The sequence below is a fragment of the Epinephelus moara genome, chromosome 6 (assembly GCF_006386435.1).
Source record: "Epinephelus moara isolate mb chromosome 6, YSFRI_EMoa_1.0, whole genome shotgun sequence".
Taxonomy (NCBI): domain Eukaryota; kingdom Metazoa; phylum Chordata; class Actinopteri; order Perciformes; family Serranidae; genus Epinephelus; species Epinephelus moara.
The window spans coordinates 33,726,275-33,754,157 of NC_065511.1; the positions used below are offsets into that span (position 1 = coordinate 33,726,275).

Genomic DNA, 27,883 nt, shown 5'->3' on the forward strand with positions numbered 1-27,883 from the left:
TTCTTTCTGCCCTTCCTTCATTTCTTTCTTTCCTTCATTCCTTTCTTTCATCATTCTTTCCCTCCTACCTTCCTCCTTTCCTCCCTCCCCTCCCTCTTTCTTTCTTTCTTTCTTTCTTTCTTTCTGTATTTCTGTATTTCTCTCTTCTTTCTTTCTTTCTTTCTTTCTTTCTTAATTCTTTTCTTCCTTCCTCCTGTGCTTTCCTTCCTCCCTCTTTCCTTTCTTCCTCATTATTTTCTTTTTCTTTCTTCATTCTTTTCTTCCTCTCCACCTTCCTTCCTTCCTCCTTTCCTTCCTTCTTTCCTTCCTCCCCTTTCTTTCATTCTTTCTTTCTCTCCTTAACTTCTTTATTTCTTCCTTCCTCCCTCCCTCCCTCTCTGTTTGTCTTTCCTTCTTCCCTACTTCCTTCTCTCCTTCCTTCCTCCCTCTTTCTTTTCTTCCTCATTCTTTTCTTCCTTCCCTCCTTCTTTCCTTCCTCCCCTTCCTTTCTCTCTTTCTTTCATTCATTCTTTCTTTCTTTCTTTCTTTCTTCATCACACTCAGTTGTCAGGAGCACTGTATGCTATGAGTGGGAGGGACACTGACAATGGGACAAGTACTGAGTTAATGTGTGTGTGTGTGAGAGCCAAACATGTAGGCTACAGCACAAAGTATAATCAACATATCATCCTCACTGACCTACATGGTTGAAGGCATGGTGTGGAGGATGAAAGCACATGTGCAGATCAGGTATTACTTTTATATGCACAGCACACTTTTGAGCCTAAAGATAGTTAATGGGTCATGGAAACTATAGCCTACGTGTGCAATGTCACTACAGCATTCCAGTATATGACAACTCTGTCTTCTTGTCTCATGTGACAGGGTCTGCCCACACCCCCACAGACCCACTTTCATGCGTGTGATATATGATCAGTATATTGTTACATACAGCTATAGTGGCTGGTTGTTTTATCAGTGTATAGACACTCAAGTCATTCACGGTCACTGTTAAATCCAAATGTTCCTGCTGGGGACTGAATCACATGAGCAGAACTTTATATCAACATGTGATTATATAATAAATAGGAATAGAAAGAGGAACTATTAAGAGTCTGGCACAGCTCGTGGTAAACAAATTCCTCTGAGAGAGACAGAGAGGTCGTAAACTTAATCTTGTTGTTGTTCCACCACAGAACTAAAGGTATAGATAATACACTCACACAGGACACAAACTGGGCTTTGTCACGAAATAAAATGAGGCCAAAGGTCAAACAGGAAGTATTGTCTTTAACTGGAATTGAGCAATCGAGGAATATGGTGTGAGGTCAGGATAAGAGGGTGTGAATCAGATAAACGGGATATGAAGTGCAGATACTGAACTAACTTCAAATCTGTCCCTGTGTCTCTGTGTCTAAATTTGGAGCTGCTGAGTCCAGAGTTGGGACAGGGTGTCTTACAGGTTACTGTTGCAGAAAGCTGATCTGCGAACAGCAACAGGGGGGAGGTCCCTCTCTGTTACAGTGGTGGCGGGGCGGGGGGAGAGCCCTCCGCCAGTCTCCCCAAAGTGAACTGGTCTCTGCTGGTCTGACCCACCACCCTCAGTCTGACACCTCTTGTCACATCACTCTACAGCAGGGGAACTGGCTGCGGCTAGTTTTTGCTTCTGCAGGCATGCAGCAGGTGACAGTGGACGGCAGAGGAGACCCACCAGAGACACAACTGCCCAACACAGGACGGGCACTGTGCGTCAGCTTCAGGCCTGACAGGAAGAAAAGTTGAACGACATTCAAACTCCACGTCTGAATGACACCCAAAGCCCCTTTTAACTTCTGACCTCATTATAGCTCAATTATCACCAGCCCTCACCCTCTCTGTGCTTAATTACCTCATTCAGAAACCAATCTCATTTTCACCCCTTTAACTGTCATTAACTTTTAAATCACTGATGTCTCTGTCACGTCTGTTCTTCTTTTAACTCATGCTTGTGTCCACACAGTCAGATTTGTGGTTGGAATGGGAAATGTTGGTTTCAGACCTGGTTCAGCAGGAAAATCTCGACTTTAAGCTGCAGCACACTGAAACACAAATACATTTCCTGGTTTCTTAAATTTGTGTAGGATAAAGATTACTGTATTTGTTCTAATACTTATTAGATATATATTACAACATGCTTTCTCTCAGCTACATGTCCAAATGATATATTGTAATTACACTCCATTGTACATATTTCTAATTCTTATTTTCTATCCATAAATATTTTTTCCTGTAATTTTTAGCATAATGTAAATCTTTGTATATCTCTAAAACTTTCCACAATAGTTTTATAGACAGTCCACTTATATTGTAGCATAATACACATATTTTAAAAACAGTTTTAATATTTTATTTACTAGTGTTAAACATTGTAATGTAATACCCATATTTTTATTTTTTCTTAAATATTTAAAAAATATTTTATTTACTAGTGTTAAACATTGTAATGTAATACCCATATTTTTATTTTTTTAATATTTAAAAATATTTTATTTACAAGTGTTAACCATTGTAGCATAATACCCATATTTTTTAATATTTTAACATATTTCTAAATATTTAATTTGCTAGTGTTAAACATTGTAGCATAATACCAATATTTCTTATAATTTTAAATATATTATGTACTAGTGTTAACCATTGTAATGTAACACTGTAGCATAATGCACATATTTTTAATATTTTAAAATATTATACTTATTAGTGTTGAACATTGTAGTATAATGCACATATTTTTAATATTTTTAAATATTTTACTCACTAGTGATAAACATTGTAGCGTAATGCACATATTTTTAAAAAAATTATTTACTAGTGTTAAACATTGTTGCATATGACAAATGCTTTTATATTTATTATTAATACATTCATATAATTATCTAGTTCAAAAGCTACTGAAGCATTAATGCATCAATAATTCTGCAATATAACATGCAGCCGTGTAAAACTCACAGGGACCATGTTTCTGCAATGAGTACTTTTACTTTTAATGGTGAAAGTATACATTTCCATCATTATGTTTTTGTATTAATACTTAGGCAGTATTTTCAAAACAGGACTTTTACATGTCTGGAATATTTTACACCATGTCTCCTTAAATAAAGGCTCTGAATACTTCATCCACCACTAATTATACAACATTAAAATTGTTTTTATTAAATTTTATTATAGGCATAAGTGTGCTCTATATGTTAGGGGTAAATAGAAATAAATTACCTTAACAAATGCTTTTATAATGTTCTGTCAAGGTGTTACAGAGTCTCTGAGTTACTGGGAGGTTTTTAATTATTACATATATTACATATTACAGTGTGAGCTCACACATGACAGCAGCAGTGCTTCATCTGTCCTGTAGATGGAGACAGCAAACCAGAGGACTTGGTGAAGAAGACTTGTCTCCTTTATTTTTCCTCTCTTTCTGGAGGAATGTGTGTCTTCATATCAGCAGACTACTCCCTTTGAGTAACAGCAGAACAGCAGATGATTCGAAAGTGAGTTGATCAATAGATTATGAATCAACAGTTATGTTTCACAGTGACAACCTCAAGTTCCAGTTTCCCCAGTTTAATATCAGTATAAAAAAACAAATAATTGGAGAAATAATTGACAGATTAATTAATGATGAAATTAAGAGTTAATTGCATCTCTTAAAATAACAACAATTACAATTATCTTAGCTCATTTACTCAGCTCTGTAGACTTCAGACCTGAGATACTTGTACTTATCTTAAATATTTTCCATTACTTTTAAGTTATACTTTTTTAATTGAAGGGCAAACATTGTAATCTTTACTCCAGTATCATTATCTGACAACGTTTATCAGTAGTTACTTTGCAAATGAAGATTTTAACACTCAAAACAGGGTAAGTATGATGCTTTATTATAGATTAGATTAAAGTAAGCAACAAATACAGCTGAACAATTAGCTGATTAATTGATTAGCTGATTGACAAAAAAGTAATCGGAAAAACATTTTATGATTCCAGTTTCTCAAATATGAGAATTTGGTCCTTTTCCTTTTAATTACTGTAATAATTTATATCTACTTTCAATGGGTGGACAAAACATGCATCACTTTGGGCTCAGGGGAATTGTCACGGCCATTTATTTGGATCTTTTCTGATCTTTTTAAACCAAACAATCAATCCATATTGATATAATAGCCAAGTGTAATAGTATAATAATGTAGATAGATAGATAGATAGATAGATAGATAGATAGATAGATAGATAGATAGATAGTATTTTTACAGTGTGGTATTTGTAGTTTTATTTAAATAAAGGGTCTGTTTTGGTTTTTACTGCTCTTTACTGTATTTCCTATGCTTTGCGCGCGCGCACCCCGGAACGCGCATCCCAGCCGGGAGCGCGCGCGGCGAAGGGGCGGGGCCGCGCGGAGTCAGCGCAGCCAGGGATGAGAAACTTGTCCCGGATATTTACCTAACTATACCTGGCTCTTCCGACGTGCCCCGTCCCGAGGTTTCCACCGCGGACTGTCTGAGGACCATGAACCGTCTCTGAAGCGGGACGACCGAGGTACACATATCTTTATTTTGTCTTTTAAATCTTCTCTTCCCTCTCCAAAAAAACAGAGGCAGCAGTCACTTGGCCAAGTTGTAGTTTACGAGCACTGTCGCGGTTGGAGGAAAGTTTGCCAGTGAAGTGTTCCTCCTTTTGGGTGTAGCTGTAGAAAAACTTCAACAGGTTCCTTGTTGGCGCTGCGGTTCAAAGTACAGCGAGGTCACGGCGGAGTTCATTATCGACAAACTGGGACAGTCGGGCAACAGAGACATGGGCCTAATACACTGAGATAGGCCCTGTTTATTCATTGGTATGTGTACGTTTGTAGCAGCAGAGGCCATCTGTGCTAGGTGTTCCTGTGTCCTACACTTGTATAGCTAATGCAGAAATATGTTAAAAGTACCATAAAGTTAGATTAATTTCTGCATCTGTAGCTGTCATGTTGGCAACATACTAGAAATAGATGCAAGATGCAAGACACCCAGTGAAGTCATACCTCTCCACATCCACATGAATCTACCTTTAAATGTAGCATTGACTTGTAAATTCATTAGAGGCCTGCCTGTGAGAGGGGTCATTATGGAAAACAAGTCACCAAACTGGGACCAGCTCTGTTTTAATGTATTCAAAGTGTGTCACCGTGTTCAAACATTAACTCAAACACTGTGTGTCCTTTCAGAATCAGTGCGAGACAGGCCGGCCTGGATCCAATAATCGTTCACCTGGAAAACCAAGACAGGACACATGTACGTACACGTCGCATGCATAAAGATGCACACATACATACACATGCACACACACTAAGCAAAGCCGGGGTAAGTTATTGGCTCCGAGCATGCATTAGTAGTGCATGTTTGTGTCCCTGCAGCGGCTGGTCTGAGATCAGTCGTAGTGTGTTGTAGATGGGCGTGTTCAACTCTGAAAATGTTTAACATTCTTATCATTCAGCTGCCTGCGAAAGGCGGAGAGACGCAGAGGGAGAGCAGCAGGGAGAGGGAAGGGACATGTTCAGACCCAGGCCAAATAATAAAGAATTACACACACACACACACACACACACAGTCACTCCTTCGCATTCATGGTGCATTACTCACTGCAGCCCGATGCTCCATCCAGCACATATATTACTCACCACACAATGTTATCCTGAGGGAGGTGCTTTCATTGGAAGACAACAGCCTGGAAACATCTGACACTGTTTTGGTTGTGTGTGTGTGTTTGTCTACGTGTGTGTCTCCAGGTCCCCACTCAGTGACGAGCTGAGGGCAGGGTGTTTGTCTTGAGAGGGAGGCAGAGTTACCGTGGTAACAGACATGCCAAAACCGGACCTGCTTTGCCTAGTTCAGCTGCTGGACGGCACTATCGAGACCTTCAGAGTCAGCGTGCGTAACACACATACACACCCAGACACACACACACACTGTTCCTGTGTGTCATTATGGAGATCATATGTTGCTCCTATCTGTCTCTGTGCTCTGCTAACGATCATAGCGTCAGTGCACGGTACAGTGACAGACTACTCTTTCCTATTCCCATCGATCCACATCTCTTATTTAACACCGTGACCTTGGTTTGAAGGACATCCTCACCTTCTGCAGCTCACGCAGCTTTTCACACTGAAGTGCCTTTTACATGATCAGCATATCATGTCGTACGCAGCCTGACAGCACACACACTGACAGGCGTACACACGCAGAAAGGCAATCACAGATATTGCTTTCTAGGACAGCAGCTGTGTGGCATCTTTATGTGAACGCAGGGAGAGCGCTGCGGTTGTTTCCAATATTAAACCCCTCATTATTCTTTATTTTACAGCTGCTGAGTTTCATGTTTGGATAAGCTTTATTGCTTTACAGATTTTCACTGACAAAGAATGTGTTTTTTTTAAGGGAGGCGCGGCCCGTTTAAAGTGCTCCGATGTTGTGTCCACACACATCAAAAATGACTGTGTTTTCTGCTGCAAGGACTCACCACTTGTCATCCCAGTTTACAGTAAACATAGTGCTCTGTGATGTGAGTGCGCTTCCGGTAATAGAAAGTGTGGAGAAAGTGTAGATGCGGGTTATCCCTCAGAGTGATTAATAGTTAAACTACAGAGTGTTGTACTGCAGATGGAAATCATATTCTTCACCTGGATCGATGCATTATTAATCCCTTCTGTCTTATTCACAACCATTTTTGATATTTAATGGAGCGGTCTGTGAGATTTAGGGGGATTTAGTGGTGTGTAGCAGTGTGGACTACAGATTGCAACCAGCTGAAACTTCTCCTGGTGAGAATTCTTATAGTGTTCATTGATCAGGAGGTTTTAACCAGGAGTCAAATTATCCACGGACGTCTCCTTCTCTCCAAAACAAACCGACCAGGTGACTAAAGCCAATAAAAACACTGAATAAAGCATCTTCACGTGACAAATCAGTGTTTCTCCTGCGCTGTTTGGCACGTCGGGTACAGGCCGCTGTCCAAGCTCCTGCTAATGTGTACTCACCTTTTTCCTCTGATAACGTAAGATCCAGACATTCAGGAGGTTTTTACCAGGATCTGAATTATCTACAGAGGTCTCCTCCTCTGCAAAACAAACAGACCTGTTGATTTAAACCAGTAAAAGACCAAAAAAAGTACACTTAAATCGAGGAGGGGCTGCCAACTATGGTGGCTCATGCAAACATGCGAATAGCCCTATCTAATGAACTATGTTAAACCCTCCTCCACCTTGCAGGTGCACTGATCTGCTTATTTGCCACTGAAAATCTGCCAGAGGACGTGTAAGCAGGGTTGTTGCTCGAACTACTGATTCTGCTTCCTCAGTTTTGTACACCTGTTGCCACCTGTGACGCAAAAGCCATTTTTTTAATTGAACTGTGGACAGTGTCCGGAGAATCAGGTCCAGATATCGTCTGTGTAGCACCCAACAGGAGACTGTCTGTGTCAGAAGCGTTCTCACCTGTTGGAAGGTTGCCTAAATCTGTTTGGTTCAGGCAAGGGGTGGTGCCTTGGTAAAGCAAGCAGAGGGCAGGACATTATATGGATTACACTGCAGTCACGTAGGTGGTTCATAAGTTAGTCATAAACAAACAGAGTCTTTTGCTGTTCTTGAATTTGTCTGATTTGATCTGCCCTTACGGACAGAACTTCCCGAATCTTGTCATCTCTCCAGTGAGACATTTTTGTTGCCGTCTTAATGTAGACAACCTGTCTTTTTCACCCTTGTACGTTTGTTTTTTTTCCGGTTTTGTGTGAGCTGCATGATAGAAACATCATCAACATGCCCACTCACTTGCTGTGAATTCTACATACAGTTACCTGCTCTTTTCACACATGAGCTCAACTGGACATTACAGAGACTTTGCACTGGGGAGCTGGCAGGGTAAAGACTGTTTAATGTCCGATCCAGCTGATTCTGACATTTGCATTCTCTGTTTTCTGTTGTCATGTAGCACCAATTTCAAAAGTATTGGCGCCTCTCTCCTGCATAGACAGCCTAGTTTTGTTGTTGCCAATGAAAATGAAATAAAAAGTCAACCCCAGTTTTACTCTCATGTGGCATTCCCACTTGCTACATTTGCATTTTTCCAGGGTGGTGTCTGTTAGATGTCTGCTGCTAACAGTCTGGCACCGGGTCACTACCTTTTTATAAAACCCTGAGCTCACCTGAGTGCTGTGCGTGACCACACCTCTGTCCTGAACACAGAACAATAAGAAGAAAATAAGAAAAACCAGGCAGAGGGTAGAGTCTCTGCAGAAAAAGACACTGTCACACACTCCTAGTGGGTCATGAGAGATGACTGAGAGACATCACTTCTGTGTGAGTCCATAGTTTTTTAGGAAAACCCTGCACTGTATATCTTTGGGCATTGCTGCAACACATGGCACGGTATATTCACATGTACAAATACGCAACCGGTAAATGTCACTCAAAGTTTTGGCTGGTATTAATTTTTGTTTGTTGTTTCCAATCTTTCAGAAGCAGGATGAAGGTGTGGTTCTGTTGGACACAGTATGCGACCACCTGGGCCTGCAGGAGAGGCAGCTCTTCAGTCTGCAGATCAGAGAATCCAGCACAGCCATCACCACAGTCACAGCCAACACACACTCTCCTGTGAGCTCACTGTTCATCTGCTACACATTCGAGCTGGGATTGTAATGTATTGCACTCGCTGATTGCCGTTTAGGCGATGATAACCACAGGGTATGCTTACATAAATGTTTTTTTTAGCCCCAGTTAGCCATTAAACTTAATGAATTTCTTTCTCTCAGAGATGGTTGGAGCCTGAGAAACCCTTGAAGAAGCAGATAAAAGGTATCTGGCTCATTCTGGCTCGCAATCATTCACTGTCTTCACTTAGAAATTACTTCTTTAGACAAATACATTTTAGTTTTGAACTATATTTCAATACATTTATAGACAGGAGGCGTAGGAGAGAAGAGGATTGAGGTGAACTTGCGACTGTATGCCATTTCTCTGCAGGTCTTGCATCTCCCTTTTATCTGAACTTCAGAGTGCGATTCTTCATCTCTGATCCTAACTCTCTGCAGCATGAACAGACGAGGTTAGTATATGTGCCTCTCTGTTATTTGTGTTTTTGTAGCAGTCATATATCACCAGATATTGATCTGGAGAAGTTGTGTGACTCACAAAGGATCTTTTCGCTGGGATTATGGAGAGAAATGAAGGCGTGGGTTGTTGAAGTTCCTCTTGTCTCGTCTCTGCAGGCACCTGTACTTCCTCCAGATCAGGAGTGACATTAGAGACGGACGGTTAGTAAAACACCAACTCCACCACCACATCCCCCTGTGCACAGTTTGTGTTTAGCCGCTACAATGTGTAATCATGGCGTATGATTGCAGGTTGCAGTGTCCGCTGAGTGCAGCTGTAGTGTTGGCCTCTTACGCCGTGCAATGTGAGTCCCATCTCTTCCTCGAGAAAACAAATGATTAATGACTTAATAATAACTGAGTGAGTAATTAGTTCTGTTGAGGATGCTCTTGATAAGCAACAGCTCTCTGACAGAACCCCAGATGTCACCGTGTAAATGTGTGGGTGCTCAGTGTCTCTTTCCATCACCTGCAGCGGAGATGGGGGATCACTGTCCGTCACGACTTCCTGGTTACCTCTCCAAGTGCCACTTCATTCCTGAGCAGGATGAGGACTTCCTGTCTAATGTGGAGGATCTGCATCCACAGCACAAGTAATTCAGACAGTTCATTACATCTAGTTGCCGTTGACCATAGATTTATAACAATAACTTGATACCAGACTCCAGGATGGCGCCTATTCAGTCCAATGGAATGCTCGCCTGATTCACATCAAAAAGATTTTTTAGCTATCGTGTTTACTTCTGGGACATGCGGTCCACTGAAAATGCGTATAAGTGTTTCTCCCGCTGGCTCCGCCTCATTAGGCCCAGACGCACTTAATCAACACCAAAGAACTAGTTGCGACAAAAGCTTGTTGCATCGCCTCACGTCGCTGGTGCCTCAGCCAAAAGGTTGCACCTGAAGGCACCACAAAGACTACAGCCAACGGCCAACTATCAGCTAGCACGTACAAATAACACTCCATATCATATCAGCTGTATTCGTCATTCAAAAAGGGAACCTGGAAGACCAACAGGATGGATTCAAGATGCTAGTTAGCCAGTAAGCACATTAAAAAAACAACATATGTTGAAAGAACAAATGATGTCTACTGTGCGCCAGCAAACAATTACACAAGCAATTACGAACTGTTTCTGCTAAAGAGCTCAATGGCTTAAAAAACCTAATCTTACCTAATATAACAAGTTTGTTTTGACCTTCGTCTTGGCTTTGGATGTTTGTTTGCTTTCCTTACTTCCGTTTCTCTTCATGTGCACTGAGTTGAACGACCAATCAGAGTGATTTAATTTACCGACAGGCTCTGCTGTCTCCGATGCCGATCCAACATGCTGAATCGGCCGAAAAAAAGCAGACAAAGGCTGACAAGTGCCGACGGTGCGGGACACACTGCAAAGACTAGAGCGATAGTTGCTCACTGGCAGCAGGATATTGACCAATGGCTGACTGTCGGCTTGATGTGCGAGGGCCCATAGACTTTATGTTGTGATGATGTCACGGAGTAATAAATCGCTTTTCTCGGCTCACAGACAGTTTTACAAATATGTAACCTCCATGGATGAAAAAATCATGATAGAAAGTCATAATTCATCTTGTTTGCAGTTTGAGGTGTCCTGTCAGCAGTTTTACAGATTTCTCTTTTATAATGGTGGTCTATGGGGACGAGGCTTTTTGGGCCCTGGGGGATTTTTTTGCTGCAATATGGCAAGTGGCCACTGGAAAAAACTGGAAGCAAGGCTGAGCAACTAGGGGTAGGCAATACCACAAAATTTGATTTCGACCTGAAGAAGTGGCTCACGTATTTTCATGTCGGGTAAAGCAGTGTGTCATGATGTATGAGGTGAAAAATCGGTCTGCTTCAGCTAACGATGACCAATTACAGTTTGAAAATGTAACAATTACCATTGCTGATGATCTGATTTGACTAAAGTATTAATTTCACTACGATACAGATATTCATTGTCTGAGTCTCTCTGAACAGACTGTCAGTGACCTCTGTCTCTTTGTCGGGAGTCTCGATTCTGAGGAATTTCCCTCCTCCTCCCTTCTTTTCGGTTGCAGCTCCAAGTTCTGCTAGCTGTGTCTTTTTTTGTCTATTTCATTAGTCCATCACTGCTATTATGTGTCGGATTTAACTAGTCAGGATGTGCGCCACGGTGTGCTGCTTCTGTGCAACGTTGTTTGCACACAGTTTTACTCTTAAAATACAAAGAGGTGCAACGTAGCAGAGAGAAAGTAATCCCCTTTTTGGTATCAATCCTGTTAAAACAATGATCAATCTTAAACATGAAAATGCAGTATCTGTAGTATGAATATTCTGGCATAGACCCGCCCACAACTACCAACTTCAAACAACCAGTTTGTTGTGCAGCTGGTTCCTGGTGTAGTATGTGACTCTGTGTGTGTGTGTTCCCAGGGGGCTGAAGCAGAGCGAGGCAGAGCTGTGTTTCCTCAACACAGCACGGACGCTGGAGTTGTATGGAGTTGAGCTGCATGCTGCCATGGTAGCGTGATTTCCTTGCTTAAACTTTACATGTTAACCCTCATGTTCTACTTTAACTTCCCCTGCATCCATTTTATTCCTCTCATGTGAGACACTTTTTGTCACTCCCTCATTATTCTGTCTCTCAGGACACTAACGACGCCCCACTGATGGTGGGTTTGGCCTCCAGCGGCGTTGCGATATTCTGTAATATGATTTGCTCCAGTTTCTTCCCCTGGTAAGTGATGATGGCGCTAATTAATTACACATGTTGTTATTGTATTTTCTTTTCTCTTTTTTTTTTCTTCAACCGACTGCGTTCTTCACATGTAGGGGGAACATCATCAAGATTTCATTCAAGAGGAAACGCTTTCTTATACATCTGAAACGTAAACATGTGAGTCCCTCGACTGTTTATTTGTTCTTGATAGTTTAAAGATCTGCTCTGGACTTGTTGCTGCTTTTAATTGCTCCACACACGCCGCTGGTAAATCTAAAATGTAGACTTCATAGACTCGATTGTTTCGTGGACTTTAACATGAGGGTCTATGGAGACTGAGTCATTCTCGGAGTCAGCCTCAAGTGGCCATTTAAAGAACTGCAGTATTTGGCACTTATGCGTCGGCTTAATTTTTCTGCCTTGGAGGTTTCTGGTTGGTTGAAAGTTTGAAGTCTGCACCTTTTTTTTAGTGCTGTGATGTAATTAAAGCTAAAATTAGGACATAAAAATGTATACACTGTCAGTTTTTAACAAAATTCACAAGCCTGACTACTGCATGGTCTGCATAGATGTGAATGTAGCACTGATTAAGTTGTTCATATTCACAGTTTTGGCAGCTTGTCTTTGTGTGTGACAAGTAATAAATCATTCATAAGAAATATGATAAGATCCACCCGAGCAGCTTAAGTTAGAGTGTGACCTTGAGTATCTCAGTTGTAAAGAACTCTGACATTATAAAGCATTATTTTAAAAGAAATGGAACTCTGTATGTTTCAGGGGGAGACCCAGGATTGTGAGGTGTCTCTGATTCTGCCTTGTCCCAAGACCTGTAAGAACCTGTGGAGGTCCTGTGTGGATCATCACTCCTTCTTCAGCTCCAACCGGACTGCCAGGAGCCCCAAACACAACAACAGCACGGTTCAGTCCTACAAAAAGCTGATAACACAACACCTGGGCCTCAGCAACAGTAAACCTGAGAGGTAAGTGCGCCTGTATGTGTTTTCACCATAGACAGTTTGAGACATGTATAGCTACAGACATATTCTGTTTGTAGCGTACACGACACGCCCCTACAAACTGCAGCCACCGCTAGTACAAAACAATCCCCCCAACGCAACAGCTATCTAAACCCTGCTACCATGCTACACTGCAGTGAATAAACGAGATCAAATGTAGCAATAATCCACTTTATAATTCATAATATATGAGGATGTGATTCACCTTATAATGAGGATTGACTCGCTCTTGGAGCCAGCCTCATGTGGCCATTAGAGGAACTGCAGTTTTTGACACTACTATGTTGGTTTTAATTTTTAGCCTCAAAAGTTGCTGCTTTTTATTCACATGTACATTGTTGTGATAAGTCCTGCAAATGTTCTGTCTTTTCCTTTCTAATTTGCAGCGGCCCAGTGTGCCAGCGTGTGGTGGGAGGGATGGTGTGGAATCCAGTCCTGCGGAGGTCAATTTCATCAGAGTACCTTGAGACCAAGAGTCTGCCCTCTAGATCGCCCCCAAACACCCCCAACTGGTAAGACCTGCAGGATCAGTCACACTTTTTTATAGGGCTGTACAATATGGCCAAATGCAATATTTAAATAGAAGGAGCTACAATTTTTTGACAACAGTAAAATGTGCCACAACACACCATTATAAATGAAGCATTGGGGTGCCACAGAGATGCCTACGAATCATATTCCAGANTTGCCCTCTAGATCGCCCCCAAACACCCCCAACTGGTAAGACCTGCAGGATCAGTCACAACTACAATGAAATATCCAGATCTTTTTTATAGGGTGTCTGTAAGTAGAAGGAGCTACAATTTTTGACAACAGTAAAATGTGCCACAACACACCATTATAAATGAAGCATTGGGGTGCCACAGAGATGCCTACGAATCATATTCCAGATGTAAGGGAACATCCTTCTTTGGTACAGACCCCAGCAGAACTGACATCATGATAATTTTTTCTTGTGTTACCACTTAAATTACAACCCGTATCGCATTCGCAATATCTTTCAACATAATTGCAATGTGATTATTTTTGCATATTTTGCAGCCCTTCTTGTTTCTTTTTCACAAACTCAGATGGTGTCATCTAATAAAATCCTATACTCACCTTCCCAGGCCACTTTGGTCTGCAAGGTTTTCGCATTTTGTTCCAATTTCTTTGTTGTGAAGCCCAGATGTACTCATATTAGGCAGGGAAAACTTGAACAAGATTTATTTGAGATTATAAATACGACAGGTGAAGTCCTTCTAACTTACATCTTGCTCAACCTGATGTCCTGTTCTTATAAGCTCACATGTATTGCACAATTTTACACGCTACAACACCGTATGCCACAATGAAAAATGTATTGCAATCCCAACCTACACAGCCTTCACACGCGCCACCAATCTCTTTTTGCCATGCGCACAAAACAGCCTTACGGCACTGTACCTGTCGTAAATAACAAATTATAGCTGTATTCTTACACAGAAATAATAGTAAATATAAACATAACCGTAGCATAATCCACTACCACACACTATTTAGAATATATTCTCATTTTATCTCTGTAACACAGACTTTTACACTTGGTTTTGAGCAGCCTGACTACTGTTTTGTCCCTCTGCCAGGCGAAGTCCTCGAGTTCGCCATGGCATCCGTAAACCTCGCCCATCCTCAGTTGAACTTACGAATGACCTGAAAGACATGTCAGAGGGGGAGGACGTCTTCTACACATACAGAGCATCTGTAAGCAGCAGTAAGGACAGTGAGGGAGACGCTTCACCGCATCAGTTAGTATCAATTACAACAGGAATGTGTGTCTGTCTGTCTCTCTCAATTCAGTGGGAATTTTATTATTGTTATCATATCTGAAAATCATCTGTTAATCTACAAATCACTGTGAAAAATCTCATTATTTCATCTCTTTCAGCCTCTCTGGCTCTTACAGCCAGGGCACAGATGAGGCTTTGTCGCAAATTGATGACAGTATAGGAGAGGAGGATGGTGACAACAGCTCACACAACTACCATAAGGTCCGTTATCTCGTCATTGTCATCTCTAGATAAGTGTATTACTGTAGATCCAGCCATGTGTGGGCATATGTGAGTTGACTGTGAGTGCTTGTGTGTGTGCAGGGTGCTCTCGGCGATGGCGACCTGATGCTGATATGTATCGCCCCCGATCATGACGGCAAGTTTGGCTTCAATGTTAAAGTGGGTGTCTCTCTTACACTCTTTGTGTGTCTCTTAAACACTTAAGACAACCTTTTATGTTTTTCTGTTTAATTTATTTACACACACATTATGTTTTGTGTCGTCACTCCTCCACTCTTGCTCCATTTAATTTCCCAACTCCTCCCAGGGTGGGGTGGATCAGAAGATGCCTCTGTCCATATCCCACGTTAAACCTGACTCCCCGGTAAGAACGGACTCGGATGTGTTTGTGTTTTGACAGCCTGGTTTCTCCGGGTGGTGTCAAAATAACGTTATGATCAAATGTCAACACAACACAGATATTTTGAGACATAGCTATAATGATTGGTCAATTCATTTACATGTTGCTTGCCAGAAAAAAAGCATAATATTATGATATATATTTAAAGATTGTGTATGTGTGTTTGTGTGTATAGAGTGGTGCAGGAATGAGTCCTAAACCCAGAAAGAAGTTAGCATTTTAGCATTCCCAATTCCTTCGTCTTGACGTCAGTGGGTTTTTTGAATGGCATTTGAATTAAGGTCCGTGGTTACCTTTGTTCTAAAACATAAAATACGTCATGAATTTTAAAGCTTTTAAGTGTCTTCAAAAAAGACCGTTGCTAACAGGTGGCTAACTAAGACTGCAAAACGTCATCACGCTGATCATGGCTCTACAGCCTCGTTGTTGTGGCGCAATAACACACATCAGCCGCGTTGACAGTGTTTGACAGTTACAACATGCTTTATCAAGATGAATGTCAGGTGAACATTATTGCCAAACTGTCAAGGATAATACATTTCAATAATGAATGAGATCTAGGTCTGAGCTTTAGACTGAAATATAGATTGGTGTACGCTGTGACGATTTCAGCTGTGAAATGACCCTGTGTTGTTTCTAGGCGGGTCGATGTGAGCCCAAACTCCTGGAGGGAGACCTGGTGGTGCTCATCAACGGTCGAGACATTTCCGAACACACACACGATCAGGTTGTCATGTTCATACGAGCCAGCAGAGAGTCGCACTCCAGAGAGCTGGCCTTGCTCATCAGACGTAGAGGTGTGTGTTTGATGACAAACAGCTGAGGCAGCATGTGATCCAAGTGTGCGCACTGTTGCTCATGCTTCTATGAATATTTATCACAGCCTTGAACCCTCCTTGGATTCCAGGTCCCGGCCGGGTGGCACCCCTGCTGCAGTTGCCCCCTGCCCTCACGCTCACCGGCCAGTCACAGGGAGACAAGCTGTCACCTGGCCAGTCGGAGCGGGTCACGACACTGGAGGAATCAATGAGACAGCTGGAGAGAAGCATACAGTCCGGCACACTCTGTTTCCACTTTGAGGTATTTAAAATGCAGGTGGGAGCTAAACAGTAAACGGGTCTTTAAAGTGTATTTACAAGTTAAGCAGGATTTAGTTCATCCCACTGAGTTACTGTGGATCATAATGAGCCTTTTAAGTGCTGTTTTTCAGACAGATGTTGGCCCTAATCTTCACTCGGACTCCTGACAATCTGAAACAAAAGATGCCGTCACTGGACTGGAATGTGTAGTTTTTCTTTGTGCATGTTCCTGTGTGTGGGTTAAAGCGCATGCGTGTTTGTATGCTTTTCATTTCTAGAATTTATACAGGAGGAAGCCTGGTCTGACACTAAACTGTGCTCGGCTCCCTGAGAACATGGACAAGAATCGATATAAGGATGTTTTACCTTGTAAGTGCTGCTTATTCTGACTGTCTGTGTGTCTGTGCCCCGCCGTTCGTCTCTTCTCTACCTGGTGTCACCCACAGCTCTGTGCTACCTTCCTAACCTTGATCTGGAGCTCACCGCTGTAACACCTCATGAAATTTAATTGGTTTAGCCTGCGGTGCGTCGACGGCTCTGTTGTGACCCTCACACGCTGCTATCCTGCTCTCCTTTCAGATGATGCCACCAGAGTGGTGCTTCAGGGCCAGGAGGACTACATAAACGCCAGCCACATCACGGTGCGCATCACTGATATGAAAATGACTGTCTTGTCCCTGTCTGACATTTAAAGGGAGCAGCGTGTAGGATTTAGTGGTATTAGCAGTGAGGATTGTGGATGCAACCGGCTGAAACTTCTCCCATTTGCTAAACAGGAACTCCCGATTAGGATTCCTTCGGTGTCGGGCTGCCCCTTGAAAGTCAGAGATTCGAATCATCAGTCAAGCAGTCGTTTTTTGTCAGTTAGTGTGTGGTGTATTTCAGGGAACATTTTGATCCCTACTTTTAGCTTCAGAGTGAGCGCTCCTTGCATTCATGCTGCTCTTCTGTACAAGTAGCTGCGTAGACGGAGGCAGCTGCCCAGAGGAAGAGAAGCTTTTCCTGGTCAGGCTCTGAGTAACGTTATCTTCGACCTTCTGCGTAGAAGTGGTGAATTTCCAGCTCACAACAACTCATTGAGATATAGTCTCTGGCTTTAGTTCAGTGGTGTTCATTATGTCTTCATTGTGTTATTGAAGACAACACAAACACTATCTAGAGTTAGTGTTTGGTTTGTCCGTTCTGAGCTACTGTAGAAATATTGTGTTGCAACATGGCGATCTCCATAGACAAGGACCCGCTCTGTATGTAGCTATAAACTACTCATTCTAAGGTAACAAAAACACAATTCTTATTTTCAGGTGATCATACACTTAAGAAAACGTACATATATTATATTTCAATATATCCCTCCTAAATCCTGCACCCTGTACCTTTGATATAAATTCATCTTCTGTGTGTTGTGTGTATCTCTGTGTGTTTATTTGTCTCGTAGGTGGCGCCCCCAGTGTCTGGTGTATGTTTACGTTATGTCGCGGCTCAGGGTCCATTGCCACAGACCTGCACTCACTTTTGGCAGAGTGTTTGGGAGCAACAGACACACACCATCATCATGCTAACGACTCTGACAGAGAGGGGACGGGTATACATGCGTTCATACTTTAATGCTGTTCACACTTTCGCGCAGGAATGGAAATGAGTAGAGGGATTTGAAATTACACAGCTCAATATCAGCAGTGCATTTACACAGTAATTATTGTAGCACATTATTACATTCAGTTTTGTGTTTTATTTGAAACATGATTACTGTAATTACAAGGTTCAGCGGCGATGTTTGCACACAAAAGTAATAAATTGGCACAGTTGTGACTAATTACAGGGTTTCACAGTGTGAAGAATAGCTAACTGTAAAGTGTGAGCAGGATGCTGATGAGAGAAATAATTTGAGTGTGAGGAAGACACATCCACACAGAGACAGAGGCAGCGACATATCAAGGTCTTGTTGAATGAAGATGTCTCTGTCTCGGCTGTTGCCTGGTAACCAGATGCTTTCATTAATTGATCATTTTCATGATATTCGTCAAGTGCCCTGAGTTTCTCTCCTCTTGACAATCACACAGACACACACACACAAACACACACACAGAAATTGACAATCAGTTCACACCCTGCTCTTGATGAATTGCTTTTGTTCCTCAGACTGCCGGTTGGAACATACCACGCTGTTGAATACGAGTTTGATCTCATGAGAGCAGAGCGCAGCTGATGTAGCAGCCGCCGCAGCAGCACTGTAAATTGTATCCTGACAGATGACTCATGTCACATGTAATGTAATTTCTCTGTGATGTCACACGCTTGCAGACCAAGTGCCACCAGTACTGGCCACATCCACCGGAAGTGAAGGATTACGGACACATGCGGGTGAAGTGTCACTCTGAGGAGTGTAACCTGGCGTATGTGACGCGGCAGTTCACTCTGACACACACACAGGTACAGTAGCAAATAGAGCTGCAATGATTAGTCCACTAGTTGAGCAACAGAAAATTAATTGGTACCTATTTTGATAATTGAATGATCATTTAAAGGAGCAGTGTGTAAGATTTAGCAGCATTTAGCAGTGAGGACTGCAGATTGCAACCAGCTGAAACCTCTCTTGAGTGCTAAGCGTGAACTACTGGTTACAATTCCTTCAGCTTTCCTTGTTCAGGAGGTTTTACCTGGGAGCCGAATTATCCCCAAAGATCTCTTGTTTAAGTTTATTAAATGTAAAAATGGGATGCATTTCTTGTCTTAACATTTCAGTTAAGTCAGTATTTTGGGGTTTTGGACTTTTGGTCACCTTAACCTCTGGGACACTATTGTCAGCATTATTTTTTACTGTTTTCTGATCTTATACAGGCCAAACAGTTAATCAAGAAAATAGTCTGCCATTTAATCGATGAAATTCATCCAATTCACACCTGATTTCATATCCACATGAACCCTGAGCAAAGCATCACCAGTGGTCACACAACACGGATCTTTTCCATTTGAATGTTTACAGTGACATGTACCATGCTTGTGCCATATGTCACATAACAGAGGTCACCACAGGCAGCAAACTATCTGTAGCCAAACTACAGTCACCTCCGTGTGGCTGGCTTGGTCTGTATGTTTGCGTGGGTGGACACGTGTGTTAGTGTGTATTGAGGGAATAGTCCGGATTTATTTGAAGTGGGGCTTCATATTTTACCCACCTGAAAAAAAAATCAAAACCAGTTTAAATGTACGCTATTTTTGCCATATCCACAATCCATGGAGTCTCTTTCCCAGTGGGTCCGGCAGTATGCCTTTTGGGCAGCCTCTTAAATTCTAATATCAGACATCTCCCAGAAGTGAACAGTTGCATACCTCTAGAGAAAATAGCCTACTCACTAAAGAATAAGATACACTCTTTCTATAAAATATGGCAACCTTATTAATTATATGAAAAATCTCCCATCCCATATGACTGTCTGCATGTCATTCACACTCACACTCACACCTACAGCCAACTTAAAGTCACCAATTAACCTGCATGTCTTTGGACTGTGGGAGGAAGCTGGAGTACCCGGAGGAAACCCATGCTGACACGGGGAGAACATGCAAACTCCACACAGAAAGGCGGGAACCCACCCTGGGTTCGAACCCACCATTTTTGTAGTGTAGTATTTAATTTCATTAGTTACATTTTTTATTTGCATTGTTGTGTGCCAGCTTATTTCATTGTCTGTTAATTAATTTTTGAAACGTTGGTAATGTAAAATTGGTGTCCTAATCTATCTTCCAAGCCACCAGACTCCTTTGACAAAAAACGTAATTTTACCTTGCAGAACACGGGAGTTGCTGGTCCTCTACCGCCTCGATCGTTGAGTTTGTTTGTGCCATTGTGTGACTTTGGTGTTTTCAAGGGTTAGTTTAGATTCACGGAACTCACGCAATAACACAAACTAACTAGTCAATAGAGGCAGCGATAGACCAGAAGCTCCTGTGTTCTGCAAGGTAAAATTACTGTTTTTGTCAAAGGAGTCTGGTAGCTTTGAAGAGAGCATAGATAACGGCTTTATTTCGCGAGTAAAGCTGTGATAATATCCTTAATTCTGAATGAACTTAAACAGCTTCTCAAAACTGGCTTTGTGGTGACCACCATCTACTATAGGTAATACACAGACTATGGATAAATACCTCATACAACCGCCCTTCAAAAAATCCAGACCATTCCTTTAACTGTGTGTATTTCTGGCCGGGCATTCTGAGGAGTTAACCTGATTAAGTTTAAAACACTTTTATATGGAAGATAATCAGATTAAATTAGCTGCTTTCCACATTGCCTTCCACAGCAAACAGGTAAGTAAACATATAATGCTCAGGGAGGCATGAAGTATGAAGGCACACACATGCATACACACAGATACTGCTGTGTGGGCCCATCTGTTCCTCTGGCGGAGCGAGTTAATCCCTGCATGGAGTCACAGGCCACATGACCATTATAAACTCTAAACTCAGCCATTCTCCTCCCCGCCTGTCTTTCTGTTTTTATCTTCCCGTGTCCCTCACTTCTCGGTGTTACCCACTGGTCACGTGCAGTTTTGTTCTCCTCACCTGCTCCGCTTTTTCCACGACACCCTTTTGTTTCCTCACATGCTGAATCTTGTCAGAGTGTTTGATCTTGTAGGGCTGCCTAGTCAGTCTTACGTGGGTGTTTATTCTCCTTAGGGATTACATGGTTATCATTTTAAATTCAGGTTATGAGATACTTAAATTCCCTCTGTGTCTATTTGCCTTTCTTTTTAATGTGTGTGTGTGTGTGTTAGCGGGGTGAGGAACGTGCAGTCACACACCTGCAGTATGTTGCGTGGCCCGACCACGGTGTACCCGATGACCCTTCCGACTTCCTGCTGTTCATCAGCTCGGTCAGGGAGAGGAGGAGAGGTGAAGAGCCACTAATGGTACACTGCAGGTAACACACACACACACACACACACACACACAGGGTGTACTCTAATTGAACACTGCCGGCATGTTCTGTACCCGCCTCTACTATGCACTTAATGCTGTGTTTGTTTTGAATTACAGCGCTGGTATTGGACGGACAGGTGTTCTGATTACCATGGAAACGGCCCTGACTCTGTTGGATCAGGGCCGGCCGGTGTTCCCGCTGGACATTGTCAAAACAGTGAGAGATCAGCGAGCCATGATGGTTCAGACCACGGTACAGATAAACAGAACCATTATTAATGCTGCAGTGATTGTTTTTCTTCTTTGTTTTGCTTTCCTTAATGTTAAAAAAGCACTTTAATTTCCTCATACTGTCTGTGCTGGCACACCTGTATTAACCCTCTGCCTGAAACACACCATTTTAGCGCCACTCTCTTTAAGCCCTGCTCCTGAAAAAAGCGTAATAGCTTCAGCAGTCACGAGTTGGGTATTTATTTTCTGCAATAATCCAAAATCCAATAAGAAAATCTCATCGGCCTCTTGATAAAGGAACCAGGGTGACGCTAACTTCCACGTTGACTGAAAAACGTCATCCCTGCAGCACTCTATTGCAGCCAGGGCAATGACTAACAGAGAACAGCAGCACTTTTTACTGTGACAAGTCACCAATTAAGGTTTCTCAACACAAGTAGACATGTTCCAGCAGGAGTTTGATCTGAAATCAGGGAGAACAACATCAGCAACCAAGATTACATGTTTCCCTGATGTTAGCATGTAGCTACATGTACTTAAACGGTGTACCTGCAGCCAAGGGAATGACTGTAACAGAGAAAAGCTGCACCAGCTACTGTGAAAAAACACCAGTAAAAGCTTCTAAACATAATGGGACAACTTCCAGCAGGAATGTGATCCGAAATCGGGGTAAACAACATCAGCAGAGAAGCCCTTTACTGCAGTGTGCAGTTCAGGGCTGTGCTCAACATGAGCGGAGTCAAATATTGACTGCTGCCCTGTGTTAGCAAGTCCGACCACATTACCTACTAGTTAGCTGGCCAGCTGCTACCCCGCAGTTCCTCTGATCTGGTGGGGAGTTGGGTTTTCAGGGTTTCCACATATTTATTTATTTGTGGCAGCCTGCCATGATTAAAACATGGTTGGCTACTACTGTTGGGTTATTCATTGCAACACACTCACAGCACAGAACGTACTCTGTGCACAGACAAAGGAGCAGCAGAACACTAGGGAAACGTAACCATTTATTGCACTGGGTCTAAAAGTTATTTTCTACTCGCAAACTCCTCCTCTCGTCCATTGATCTGATCAGCTCTGATCTAAACGATTGATCAAATATCCACGCTGCGATTCAAAACTCTGCAAACTGCAGCTGAGGAAAAAACAGACGAGTTCCTGCATTGCGTTCACGGACTGACAGAAACCTCTGAGTTTGGAGAGCGGACACAGACTGATACACAACACAAAAACAAGAAAATAAATTTAAAAATAGAAGAAACCGAAAGTTAGCGACACACACACACACACCCCCCACCTGCGTCATCAGCCACCACACATGGATAGTAATACTGTGTTTGTGCTGTCTGAATACGAGCTACAGCCGCTAACTGAATGTCTGTTGCCAAAGCTGCTGTCTGCTCTCCTTTAAGTTGAGTAATCTCACAGGCGGGAAAGAGGTGGAGGGACCACGGGGTGTGGTACGGTCCGCCTCCAAGTAATATGACAATGGTAGCATTGAGCACTGAATATGATAAATTTACGCAAAATCCCTGAAAAAACAGACAAGACATCCACAGCTCTTCATCCAGGATTATGTGGACACTGGAGAAAAACCAACAGAGGGCCGTGGGCACGACCCCTGCCAACCGCCTGCCCTCCCTCTGGTTCTCTGGCAGAGGAGCACAGCCTGAGTCAGAGGGGCTTGCTGAAGGCGAGAGGAAAGCCAGGACCCACAGAGCATGTTGGAGAACCAGAGGGAGTGTGGGAGTCAACACACCCCTGGATGGCTCTTTTCTCACCCACTATGACTGCCCCTCCAGCCTTGATAAAACCTCCAGCATGCGCCATGAGCCCTTGCTTGAATCTTAGCCACCTGGCTTTATCCCACAGCCACTAAGCTGCGTCCAGCTGACCAAGGCTGGAGGAGTAAGAGGCTAATTTGCAATAGCGTCCTTGTTTCTTAATATGCACATTCTATAATATTACAACCACACTGTAGTGTTCGTAATTAATTACTTTATGCAGTATTGATGTCCACTTTCAGGTGGTGCCGTTGAGTTAAGTCAAACGAGAAGGGCCGCGTGCAACCTGGGCGGAGTTAAGTGTTTGACTCTGCCCACTTTGAGTCCCAAATCGAACTGCACATTGCAGTGATGGGTTCTTCATTCACAACTAAGTTTACATGTTTCCCTGACGTTAGCATGCAGCTTCATATAGCAGTGAAGGGCATTAGGCAGATCACCATATAAGGAAATCCAGCCTGCTATGATGTCATACTGTAGCTAGAGTAGAAAGGCTGTAGAGTATTCAGAACTGTAGGAAACCTTGGGTTTTACTCACAGATATTGCTTCTCCGTACTTTTACCTCATTATTTGAAACTCTGACCACTTTAAATATGAACATCCTTCACTGAAACACTATAAGACGCAAACTACGGAAAAGCATTACAGGTCCCCTTTAAACTGGCGCCTTGTTTTAGTTCGTTAAAACAAAAAAGGCTCGACATAAAGTGGGATACACCCACAGAGAACACTGTTGAGCAGTGCTATTTAAAGTTTCCAATTAACAGAAGAGTGCAAGTAAACAGCAGTCGCAGTTTGAGAGGTGCTTTTTTGGTCTATTTGTTTTGTTTTCCTTGAACATGTATGCACGTTCACATTGTAGTCCGAAAATTGGCCTCTCTTGGCTCAATTCAGGCTGTTCAAATGCATGTATTTATTATAAAAAAGAACTTTTTTATATTTCATCAGGCACACCGCAATTATCATGAAATGTCAGAAATTTGGTTTCATGGAGTCAAAGCTTCTGGAAGATTAAAAAAATCTGTCAGTTGATCTAAAAATACCGTATAAAGAATGTAAGGAATTTTGATTAAGGAAAGGAGACTTCACTTCACTGTGCCCAGAATTACTTTATAAAGGCCAATGTCCCAGTTTTTGACATCTGTGAGGTCTTGTCATCTTTAACCTTCATTAGTTCACAGAGACGTGGCTGCCACAGTTTTACAGTGATGGCTGACGAGCGGGAGCAGGCGAGCTGAGGTTGGAAGCTGCTCTCTGTGGCACCTCAGCGGTATTTGTCGAGGGAGAGGGAAAGTGTTACTCATTGCTTTGATAGGAGGTAGTGCTGGGAATATGGCAGCGCTCCAGTCACAAGCCTGCTTCTAGGCCAGTGCTGCTACCACTATCACCCTTATTGTGAAAGGAGATCCAGTCCCTGAGGCTTTTACTCTCTGTTGTTTTTGTGCTGATGGAACGCTTCCTCAGGTTTCCCCTCATATGTTTGTGTCCCTGACTGTAATGGAAAACATGCGCAGAGGACAGACCTTGATGTGAAGGAGCCATATGTTGAAGGATAAGGCTGACATTATTCTGTATTTTTCCTACTGTCAACAAATCCCATGAAAAAAAACCCAAATGTGTAAGTCTCTCAATACCTTCCAGCTTCTGACATTACAAATAATAAAAATAAATAAAATAAAATAAAACTAGGTCACAAATACACAGTTGACCAATCTCACCACAGGGTCCACTCGGTTTCTGATCTGGAGCTTTCGATCGTATCCCACAAACTTCCTCAGCAGATGGAGTTTTATTTTTAGCAGTTCTAGCAGCATGGTTGTATTGATGGCAATGTTGGTTAGTTGGTTGGTCCACTGCTTTGGATGAGACGGAAATTTCACAACTACTATTGAGTGATTTCAAGACAACAAATCCTATTGAATGTGGTGACCCTCCGCCTTTTCCTGAAGTGCCATCATGAGGTTCACATCAGTTGTTTAAGTAAAATGTCTTGACAAGATATCGGACTGATGGCCATGAAATTTGGCACACGTTTATGTCCCCCATCAGGTCAGATTATTGAATACTTTGATTCATGACCAAATATCAGCAAAACTAATGACACTCCCATCGGCTTCAGCTGCACTTTGGGTTTAGTGCTAATTAGCAAATGTAAATGCTAACATGCTAATCTTAGATGTTGAACATGGTAAACATTTGCAGCATTAAAATGCTCACAGGAATAGGCCGTATGTACGCCCCCCTCTTGTGGTATGCACGACCTTGTAAGTGGAACTTTTCCGAGAGCATGGTCATAACCATGGATAAAGATGCTGCGTTCAAATGGAACTCTTGAACTTGTGTTTATGACATGGGAAGTCATGTATATGAAGTCGTGCACTCTCAAATTTCCACATACAAAGTCAAGAATACCACTTCAGGGGTGTGTTTATAAGGTCACTTCTAGTAAACACGGTAAACACGACCCCAGACCTTGACACAGCATTTGAGGTGTGCCCCCGTTCATTCTAATTGAAGTTGCTCAGTTATTGTACCAAACTGATCAAATCCTGATATTGAAACAAGTCGACTTTTCGGCAGTTTTAACACTCAATTTATCCACTGATTTACAGACATCTCTTTCATAGTGTAAGTCTGTGGGAAAAAGTATTTTTCAGCCCCATGGTGTCACGTGACGGACCTGGACGGAGTAATTCCACTTTTTGCCACTATGTAAAATTGGCTTCAAAGCCCGGGACTATCCCTGCTGTTAGCATGACTGTACTCTCTTCGCATTGTTTTATAAAAAGGCTAAAACAGCTGCAATTTTTATCAAATGTTACTCCAGCTGGGGGACCACAGGGACTACAGAAATGAGTTAGCATTTTGGCACTCCTGATTCCCTTGTCTCAAAGTCAATGAGTGCAATTACATGGACGTGAATAACCTGTTTATGAGGCTTATTTTGATTATCATATTCGGGATATGGTGTTTAAATTAACACAGATTTATACTCCCCGTATACATCCCGGTTACTTTCAGAGTACTCCAGCTAGCATATTCTGGTTTCTCATAAATTAAATATGGTGTTTACAAGCTCAAATACATACACAGGATACTCCAAAACCCGTTCATCAGGAGTTATTTATGTCCATGTAAACGCACTCAGTGGGTTTTTTTGAATGGATTTCGGTACCTGTGGTTAACACACGCTTATGAGACTTTAATGTTTTGTTCTATGGCATAAAACACGTCAGTAAATTCCCCCCTTGTGAATTGTGAAGCTTTTAGAAGTCTTGAAATATTGGTTGCAAAAAAGTGGCTGAATCATACTGATAAGGGCTTTGCAGCCTCATTGTTGCGGCGACGTTAAGTCACGTGACCATGGTGCATTGCATTTACGCTTCAGACATGATAAAAGTGGTGTTCATCTGTGAAGATTATCTTGCTGAACACAACTGTGTAATATCATAAGCTTTTGTTTGCCACCGAGCTTATTTTCTGCAATCATCCAAAACCTGATGGAAAAATCCCAGTGGCTTTTTGACGAGGGGATCCAGGGTGATGCTAACTTTCACATCAGCCTGCAAAAAAAAGTACACTCTGCACTCTGCTTTCAGCCACGTGTGTTATGTGTATTTGTTACTGAGTGCTGGCTCATTGATATGTTTCAATAGCTAATAGTTTTTGGACAACAGCAGAGCGTATGGCACAGAAGAATACAATGAAACAGGCTTTTGGTTTCTCAGGCAGCACCTGTTAGAGGACCAGTTCATTATTGATTTGTTCTTTTCATAGAATGTAAGGAGAAATAAAGAAACTAATCAGCGCTACCATTTAAAGAACAGCAGTGTTGTGTAACTGCTGGTAACACTTTGTATGTTGTGTGTTTCAGTGTCAGTTCCAGTTTGTGTGTGAGGCCATTCTGCGAGTCTACAAAGAGAAACAAAAGGGATCTACAGCACCATAGCCCAAATCAGCAACAGGACCAGAACAGACACACTTAACGTTTCAGCCTCACCTCATTGCAGGCGACTGCCATGGAGGGACTATAGCAGATTAACCTCTGTCACCGCCTCTGAGACTGGTACACAGACTGGATAATGAGAATATAACCAGCTTCAGAGCACAGCTGTCTGATCTGTGTAGCCTAGATTCACTGTGGGTGTATGAGTCTTATACCTAGTCGGCCTTAGTGTTTGCTGATAGTGCATTAAGCCTGTAGAGGCTGCGGTCTCCATAGAGACTGATGTAAGACTGATGTGAGCTGCTAATTTCTGTCCAAGAGGCCACTCAGGAATGTTGCCTCTACTTATTAAGCTACATGTGCCTTAGACTGACGCCTCCCAGTCGATGGATCGAACGGAGCGGTGGAGGCAGACCTGGATTGTTATAATCTGTAGTTCATCTGTGTGTCCAAAGACGAAGAGCAAGGCAGGCTTTAGATCACTACAGCAGATACTGTAAGGTCATGGTGATGCAGTCCGCCAGAGGAGCACCAAACCCCACTGTTCAACACTCTTAAATTATTAAGACACTAAATAAACACACTGATTTATACCTGTGCGTCTGCTTTGTAATTTCCTTTGATAGCGAACATCATGCATTAGATCAT

The 27,883-nt window shown here is 42.4% G+C and overlaps 1 protein-coding gene across 1 annotated transcript; it reads left to right on the plus strand.

Moving 5' to 3' along the window:
- The first annotated feature begins 4,383 nt into the window (after window positions 1-4,383).
- On the plus strand, window positions 4,384-27,828 carry ptpn3 (protein tyrosine phosphatase non-receptor type 3). Its single transcript, XM_050046520.1, has 27 exons — window positions 4,384-4,551; window positions 5,216-5,282; window positions 5,777-5,918; window positions 8,501-8,635; window positions 8,794-8,836; window positions 9,005-9,086; window positions 9,250-9,294; window positions 9,385-9,437; window positions 9,608-9,725; window positions 11,549-11,636; window positions 11,764-11,852; window positions 11,948-12,011; window positions 12,612-12,814; window positions 13,237-13,362; window positions 14,455-14,616; window positions 14,757-14,859; window positions 14,962-15,039; window positions 15,188-15,244; window positions 15,921-16,077; window positions 16,188-16,360; window positions 16,638-16,728; window positions 16,939-17,000; window positions 17,795-17,941; window positions 18,661-18,789; window positions 21,132-21,277; window positions 21,394-21,529; window positions 27,164-27,828. Exons 3-27 carry the CDS (start codon window positions 5,850-5,852, stop codon window positions 27,236-27,238), a joined length of 2,631 nt encoding a protein of 876 aa, XP_049902477.1. The 5' UTR covers window positions 4,384-4,551; window positions 5,216-5,282; window positions 5,777-5,849; the 3' UTR covers window positions 27,239-27,828.
- Window positions 27,829-27,883: the final 55 nt, after the last annotated feature.